Raw genomic sequence first — 8750 nt, forward strand, 5'->3', positions numbered from 1 at the left:
GACGATGAGGTTCAACTTGGTCAATGATGCCCACAAATCATCCAGAGCTTCTCGGTGTATATTTCGTCCTATTAAGTTTATTTTCCAACGTTGTATTATCTACACGGGAAACTGTGGAGTTTGCGAAAGGACAAGCAACAATGACATACTGCAATGTTTGCAACATTGCTTTAATTAGTTCTAAATTTAAAGCTTTGTCAATTTCTGCAGCAAATCATTTTTCCGGGTCTGTTGGTAAGTATTGTGCACTGTTGCTGTAGGAAGGCATGAGTATATCACCAAACAAAATGAACTAATTTCTGAAAGTTGAGAAACGGATGTTAAACGTCACCCGTGACGCCTCTCATATTAAAAGGAAAAGTAGATTCGTTTCACAAATCGGGGAACGTTCATCACATTCAGCAAAGGCGTGCTGATATAGGTTGTTCACAATGTGGGAATTGAAGCTGGTTCTGTGCTTCGCAATCTTGGGAATGGCTTGCGCAGGTAACTGTTCATTTATTTTCTCCCCGATCTCATTCAGCATAAACTTAGAAGATGTTTTGTTGACCAATATGAACATATAGTTACTTTGATCTTTATTGCCCATACCCGTCGCCAAACCCCAAAGTCGCACCAACCCGCTTCCACACACCCCTCTGGAATTCACCTTACGAATTTTGTTTTATTGCTTCCGCAGATACTTCAACAGAAGTGATTCAATTACCTAAAAGTTTGAATGCAGTCAAAGGTGCAAACGTCACTTTTCATTGTTCAATAGGCTTACCTCGAGACGACTCGAAAGTCACCTTCAATTGGTGGAGAGAGGATGACAATACATACCTGAGTACCGCCACTGATCACCGAAAGCTTTTCGGCTCCAAAAGCAAATTCTCCGGCTTTATTCAGATAAGCAATGTACGCTTCCAGGATGCTGGGATATATTACTGCGCTGTCCAACAACATGGATACACAATTGGAAGCCAGGTTGGATCTAATTTAACTGTATGGGGTGAGTATCGAGATACTGCGGAATGTACTTTGTTGTCAAATATTAAATATACCAAAAATCAGAGAATAACTGCAATTATTCGATCAAATTGTTTTACCCAATAGGACATTGGAAGATTTCAGACGTTAACAATGGAAAGCGGTTCACATTTCACTTACACATATATCCAATTTCCTTAAAAGGTCAAAAACAAATACAAAAACGAAGTAGTCCAGTGTGTTAGAAATATTTTGAAAAGCAGTAAATGCTGCAATTAGTTATCAGATCTAGCAGCCTCTGCCGAGATAGGATCAGGGTTCGGAGTTTCTCGAAACTGCAAACAAAATAGCAGCTGGATTATGATCGGATATTGCGTGCAAGGTTTCGTATTACAGTTAGAAATCCAAAATTCATATTTTCAAATCGGAGCTACAGGAACTTATATGGCCAGCGATCCGGTAACAAATAAGTCCGACAACTCAATATCTGGAGCTTGCAATAATACATTGAGTTTTTTAGTTGTATACAACTACTGAGATTGCTACAAACATCGATAGCGATTATGATGTAATTTGTGGCCTTGGGATATTGGCGGACGTTGCTATATCTATTAGAGTGACAAACATGCTTAAAAGGAAATTCCATTGAAACGGTCTCGGCAACTGGAAATTCCCACGATCTGCAATATTGTCAGAAACTAGATCACTTGCGTTGGCCGATATGCAATTCAAGTTTCAAATTCGTATTATTGTGCTCTTCTCGTCCGCTCCACATATGTGGTTCTCTTTTTTTATTTTTGAGTCGTTAGGATTCGCAGGAATATGATGTTATCCACACTGGCACGGAAAACGTATTTCGTGATCATAATGACTCGATAATAATCGTTCCTAAACCGTTAAACTCTAAAGCTCTGATGAGACATTACAGTGTTTCTGTTCTTGTTTTATGTTCTGTTTTATAGTACCTCCAACGGCAGTAAAAATTCGCCCCAGAGAATCTCCAAGGGGTTCATCATTGTCCCTTGTGTGTGAAGCGTCTGCATTTTACCCAGATATTATTGCATTCGAATGGTATAAAGATGGTATCGACATTTCAACCAAGATGTCTGTCGAGAAACAGCGAAACTCAGACGGATTGTACCAAGCTCGCAGTTTTTGGGAAGAAAAACAAGCTGCTGCGAGTGGAAGTGTTTATAGTTGTCTGGTGTCTCATATCACATTGGAAGATCCATTAGCTGTTACGCATGTCATCACATATTCTAACGCAGGTACAGATCTGACCACACAACTGAGATAGTCAACCGGCATTAATATTTTACCAGGCAGAAAGGACACCACTTAATTCATGACAAAATACTATGTACGGTAATTATTGGCCAAAGTAAATGCAGATAAATAAGACAGTAATTGTTGTCACCTATCTAAATGGTCTTCATTTATATGGTTACATCAATTAAATATAATCTAGTTGGATATTACGATGGTTAGCGTTGATGTAGGGAGCAATTATAGCACCTACGGAACGACGGAAGAGACACATTGAACAGGAAGCACGCGCTTAATGATCTTTTCAACTGACTGCAATCTCTTCGCCATAAACTGATCACCACAGTTTAAGAAGGATGCTAATGTCCTAATGTTGTTGCTCAGTGATCGATAGAATAATGTAAGGACGGAAGATTTGAGTTACAAACAGAGATTGGGGGGCACAACTGCTATTTCCCCCCTTTCAATGGATCAGCTGAATGTATGGTTAGGTTGAGGCTTCAAATCATAGAATGTCTTGATAAGTGACGCTTAATTATATGCCGTGACAGATGAAATGGTATTCATAAAATACCGATGCAAAGTAATTGATAAATGAACCAGGGGCGACGCGAGGGGCGGAGGGTGGCGGTGGCCGGGAGTGGGGAGTGGGGTGGCGTTGCCCCGGCTATGGACCAGGACGTTCTGACTGAAATGGTGATCGGAGATAATAAGAACATAAGAACTAGGAGCAGGAGTAGGCCATCTGGCCCCTCGAGCCTGCTCCGCCATTCAATGAGATCATGGCTGATCTTTTGTGGACTCAGCACCACTTTCCGGCCCGAACACCATAACTCTTAATCCCTTTATTCTTCAAAAAACTATCAATCTTTACCTTAAAAACATGTTATGAAGGAGCCTCAACTGCTGCCCTGGGAAAGGAATTCCATAGATTCACAACCCTTTGGGTGAAGAAGTTCCTCCTAAACGCAGTCCTAAATCTACTTCCCCTTATTTCGAGGCTATGTCCCCTAGTTCTGCTTTCACCCGCCAGTGGAAACAACCTGCCCGCATCTATTCTATCTATTCCCTTCATAATTTTAAATGTTTCTATAAGATCCCCCCTCACCCTTCTAAATTCCAACGAGTACAGTCCCAGTCTACTCAACCTCTCCTCATAATCCAACCCCTTCATCTCTGGGATTAACCTAGTGAATCTCCTCTGCACACCCTCCAGTGCCAATATGTCCTTTCTCAAGTAAGGAGACCAAAACTGAACACAATACGCCAGGTGTGGCCTCACTTACACCTTATGAAATTGCAACATAACCTCCCTAATCTTAAACTCCATCCCTCTAGCAATGAAGGACAAAATTCGATTTGCCTTCTTAATCACCTGTTGCACCTGTAACCCAACTTTCTGTGACTCATGCACTAGCACACCCAGGTCTCTCTGCACAGCGGCATGCTTTAATATTTTATCATTTAAATAATAATCCCGTTTGCTGTTATTCCTACCAAAATGGATAAACTCACATTTGTCAACATTGTATTCCATCTGCCAGACCCTAGCCCATTCACTTAACCTATCCAAATTCCCCTGCAGACTTCTGGTATCCTCTGCACTTTTCGCTTTACCACTCATCTTAGTGTCATCTGCAAACTTGGACACATTGCCCTTGGTCCCCAACTCCAAATCATCTATGTAAATTGCGAACAATTGTGGGCCCAACACGGATCCCTGAGGGACACCACTAGCTACTGATTGCCAACCAGAGAAACACCCATTAATCCCAACTCTTTGCTTTCTATTAATTAACCAATCCTCTATCCATGCTAACTACTTTACCCTTAATGCCATGCATCTTTATCTTATGCAGCAACCTTTTGTGTGGCACCTTGTCAAAGGCTTTCTGGAAATCCAGATATACCACATCCATCGGCTCCCCGTTATCTACTGCACTGGTAATGTCCTCATAAAATTCCACTAAATTAGCTAGGCACGACCTGCCCTTTATGAACCCATGCTACGTCTTCCCAATGGGACAATTTCTATCCAGATGCCTCGCTATTTCTTCCTTGATGATAGATTCCAGTATCTTCCCTACTACCGAAGTTAAGCTCACTGGCCTATAATTTCCTGCTCTCTGCCTACCTCCTTTTTTAAACAGTGGTGTCACGTTTGCTCATTTCCAATCCATCGGGACCATCCCAGAGTCTAGTGGATTTTGGTAAATCATCTTTAGTGCATCTGCCATTTCCCTAGCCATTTATTTTAGCTGTCTGGGATGCATTCCATCAGGGCCAGGTGACTTGTCTATCATTAGCCCCATTAGCTTGCCCATCAATACCTCGTCAGTGATAACAATCCTCTCAAGGTCCTCACCTGTCATGGCCCCATTTCTATCAGTCGCTGGCCTTTTATTTGTGTCTTCCACTGTGAAGACCGACCCAAATAACATGTTCAGTACCTCAGCCATTTCCTTATCTCCCATTATTAAAACTCCCTTCTCATCCTCTAAAGGACCAATATTTACCTTAGCCACTCTTTTTTGTTTTATATATTTGTAAAAGCTTTTACCGTCTGTTTTTATATTCTGAGAAAGTTTACTCTCACATTCGTACTCTTCTTTATAGCTTTTTTAGTAGCTTTCTGTTGCCCCCTAAATAATTCCCAGTCCTCTAGTATCCCACCAATCTTTGCCACTTCATATGCTTTTTCCTTAAATTTTATACTCTCCCTTATTTCCTTAGATACCCACGGTCGATTTTTCCTCTTTCTACCGTCCTTCCTTTTTGTTGGTATAAAACTTTGCTGAGCACTGTGAAAAATTGCTTGGAAGGTTCTCCACTGTTCCTCAACTGTTCCACCATAAAGTCTTTGCTCCCAGTCTACCTTAGCTAGTTCTTCTCTCATCCCATTGTAATCTCCTTTGTTTAAACACAATACACTAGTATTTGATTTTACTTTCTCACCCTCCATCTGTATTTTAAATTCCACCATATTGTGATCGCTCCTTCTGAGAGGATCCCTAACTATGAGATCATGAATCAATCTGGTCTCATTACACAGGACAAGATCTAGGACCGCTTTCTCCCTTGTCGGTTCCATTACATACTGTTCTAGGAAACTATCGAGGATACATTCTATAAACTCCTCCTCAAGGTTGCCTTGACTGACCTGGTTAAACCAATCGACATGTAGATTAAAATCCCCCATTTCTACATGCATCAGTTATTTCTTTGTTTATTGCCTGCCCCACCATAACGTTACTATTTGGTGGCCGATAGACTACTCCTATCAGTGACTTTTTCGCCTTACTATTCCTGATTTCCACCCAAATGGATTCAACCTTATCCTCCATAGCACCGATGTCATCCCTTACTATTGCCCGGATGTCATCCTTAAATAACAGAGCAACACCACCTCCTTTACCGTCCACTCTGTCCTTCCAAATAGTTTGATACCCTCGGTTACTGAACTCCCAGTCGTGACCTTTAACCATGTTTCAGTAATGGCCACTAAATCATAGTCATTCACGATGATTTGTGCCATCAACTCATTTACTTTAGTCCAAATACTACGAGCATTCAGGTAAAGTACACTTATGTTGGTTTTTGTACCTCTGTTTTGAATCTTAACATCTCCAGTTTTATTCCTTTTAGTATTACCGGGCCTATTCACTGAGCGTCCCTCAGTCACTGTACCTTGTACTGTTGCACTTTTTGATTTTTGACTATGTCTTCTCTGTCTTGCACTTTTCCCCTTACTTCCTTTTGTTTCTGTTCCTGTTTTACTACCTGCCAACTTCCTGCATCGGTTCCCATCCCCCTGCCACATTAGTTTAAACCCTCCACAACAGCTCTAGAAACCCCCCCCCCCCCCCCCCCCAGGACATCAGTTCCAGTCCTGCCCAGGTGCAGGCCGTCCGGTTTGTACTGGTCCCACCTCCCCCAGAACCGGTCCCAATGCCCCAGGAATTTGAATCCCTCCCTCTTGCACCATCTCTCGAGCCACGCATTCATCCTATCTATCCTGACATTCCTACTCTGACTAGCTCGTGGCACTGGTAGCAATCCTGAGATTATTACCTTTGAGGTCCTACTTTTTAGTTTACCTCCTAACTCCCTGAATTCCGCTTGTAGGGCCTCATCCCGTTTTTCACCTATATTGTTGGTGCCTATGTGCACCACGACAGCTGGCTGTTCACCACCCCCCCCCTCCCAGAATGTCGTTCAGCCGCTCCGAGACATCCTTGATGTTTATAGTCTGACTCTAAAATTATCAGTATCGATTAAATAAAACTGGAGATAGCAAATTCGTTCAACTTCGATATTAAATGTGCAGTTATCAATAGCACTATTGATATTGCAAATTACGTGTGACAATTTGCGAGCGGACAATATTCTTCACAATGGGTGATATTATCTTTACTATTGATTTTGCAGGCAGTCAAAGCTTCCGCCTTCTGATGATTTTTGGATGTATAGGGTGTGGTCTGATATGCCTATTGTTTACTGTCCTAATTTGGAAGCGGCACCAATTGAAAGATTTGTAATGGTAAGATAAAGCCAACTTCAAAAATGATCCTATTAGTTGCATATGTTGTGTTTATTTGTTCGCCGGTTGCGAGCGGCGATGGTAACGCGACATTAATTGTCCATTCTAATATACGCAGTTTATTTAAATAGAACGTTCCTTCAAATGATACATTCCTCGTTTCAGAAGGGGCAGCAACATGCCTGTGCCTTATAATGCATGAAACAATGTATCGCGTCATGAGCGCAAGAAGAAAGGTTAGTCTTTCAAATGGCTCCCCATAATAAATACAGTTATGATTCACAACTGTTGGTGGGTATTTAATTAATCTATGTTCCTCTGCCTCTCTCTCATTCTCTCCTCTCTCTCATTCACTCTCTTTATATCATTATTAACAATCAGAATTTTTTTCGAAAAAGTGTTTATTCCATGTCAAACTAAGGAAATCCGGCATGTCCACATTGACTCTTACCGACTTTTACAGATGCACCATAGAAAGCACCCTATCTGGTTGCATCACAGCCTGGTATAGCAACTGCTAGACCCAAGGCCGTCAGAAACTACGAAGACGAAAGGGAAAGTGTGGAAAATCTCAGCAAGTCCGGCAGCATCTGCAGGGAGAGAACATTTCGAGTCCGATGACTCTTTGTCAAAACTCAAAGCTTTGTCAGTTTCAGTTCTACAGTCTAAAATTAATCTCATGACATAAGTCACTGACATTAAATTAAGGAGACCACCCTAATTTGAGCGAAAAGGTAGTCTACTTGCACAGCACGGTAGCATAGTGGTTAGTACTGTGGCTTCACAGCTCCAGGGTCCCAGGTTCCATTCCCTGCTGGGTCACTGTTTGTGCGGAGTCTGCAAGTTCTCCACATGTCTGCGTGGTTTCCTCCGGCTGCTCCGGTTTCCTCCCACAGTCCAAAGATGTGCAGGTTAGGCGGATTGTCCATGATAAATTGCCCTTAGTGTCCACAAAGGTTAGGAGGGGTTATTGGGTTCCTGGGATTGGGTGGAAGTGAGGGCTTAAGTTTGTTGGTACAGACTGGATGGGCCAAATTGCCTCTTTCTGAATGTTCTATGTTCGATGTGCATATCAGAGTCATTACCAAATTTAGAGGTCGTGCATCAATGAGCAAATTGGCTTAAGAAGAAATATAAGCACACTGCCAAGCAATTTGGACCCAACCTGCTCTGTCATTAAATCATACCCCGATTGCTGTGTATTAAACTTCATCTGCACAGCCTAACCAAAATTGTCCTTGCTTGACAAAATCCTGTCTGTCTTAAATTTCAAGGAACAGGATTTTTTCAGGAAGTAATTACATCACTCCAATACATGTTCTCATATGTAAAATTACCTCTCATGAAATTGCATTCGCTCCAAATCCACACTGCACCCAGTGTATGGGCAATGCATTATAGATGACGGGCCGCACGTTGGCACACACTGCGTCAGGGACTAGGGATCGGTTTGGATGACTGCTTCTGTGGAGTCTGCACGTTCGCCCCGTTTCTCTGTGGTTTTCCTCCGGGTGCTCCGTTTCCCCCTCTCCGACAGTACAAAAATATGGCGGTGATGTGTATTGGCCATGCTAAATTGCCCCCGAGTATCCAACGGTGTACAGCTTAGATGAATTGGCCATGATCAATACGCGGGTGGGGATTGGGCGGGATAGTAGTCCGAGGTGGAACGTTCTTTCAATGGGACGGTGCAGACTCATCATAGAACATAGAACAGTACAGCACAGAACAGGCCCTTCGGCCCTCGATGTTGTGCCGAGCAATGATCACCCTACTTAAACCCACATAACCCGTATACCAACAATCCCCCCATTAACCTTACACTACGGGCAATTTAGCATGGCCAATCCACCTAACCCGCACATCTTTGGACTGTGGGCGGAAACTGGAGCACCCGGAGGAAACACACGCACACACGGGGAGGACGTGCAGACTCCACACAGACAGTGACCCAGCCGGGAATCGAACCTGGGAC

At 42.7% G+C, this 8750-nt stretch overlaps 1 protein-coding gene across 2 annotated transcripts; it reads left to right on the forward strand.

The window, feature by feature from the left end:
- The first annotated feature begins 387 nt into the window (after positions 1-387).
- Positions 388-7538, forward strand: LOC119970988 (H-2 class II histocompatibility antigen, I-A beta chain-like). Of its 2 annotated transcripts, XM_038806106.1 has the most exons (5): positions 388-486; positions 680-991; positions 1932-2237; positions 6664-6775; positions 7239-7538. In XM_038806106.1, the coding sequence occupies exons 1-4, from the start codon at positions 432-434 to the stop codon at positions 6771-6773; spliced, it is 783 nt and encodes a 260-aa protein (XP_038662034.1). In that variant the 5' UTR covers positions 388-431; the 3' UTR covers positions 6774-6775; positions 7239-7538. The 2 variants fall into 2 exon arrangements, with proteins under 2 accessions (XP_038662034.1, XP_038662035.1); XM_038806107.1 differs by having other exon boundaries at positions 447-486; positions 761-991; positions 6664-7538.
- The last annotated feature ends 1212 nt before the right edge of the window (positions 7539-8750 follow it).

This window comes from Scyliorhinus canicula, chromosome 9, assembly GCF_902713615.1.
Source record: "Scyliorhinus canicula chromosome 9, sScyCan1.1, whole genome shotgun sequence".
Classification (NCBI taxonomy): domain Eukaryota; kingdom Metazoa; phylum Chordata; class Chondrichthyes; order Carcharhiniformes; family Scyliorhinidae; genus Scyliorhinus; species Scyliorhinus canicula.

Excerpts from the sequence above, each read along its gene's own strand:
- LOC119970988 (XM_038806106.1), top strand. The coding sequence starts at position 432 with ATGTGGGAATTGAAGCTGGTTCTGTGCTTCGCAATCTTGGGAATGGCT. Across the intron at positions 992-1,931 it reads ATCTAATTTAACTGTATGGG|TACCTCCAACGGCAGTAAAA; the intron begins GTGAGTATCGAG and ends TCTGTTTTATAG. Across the intron at positions 2,238-6,663 it reads CATCACATATTCTAACGCAG|GCAGTCAAAGCTTCCGCCTT; the intron begins GTACAGATCTGA and ends TTGATTTTGCAG.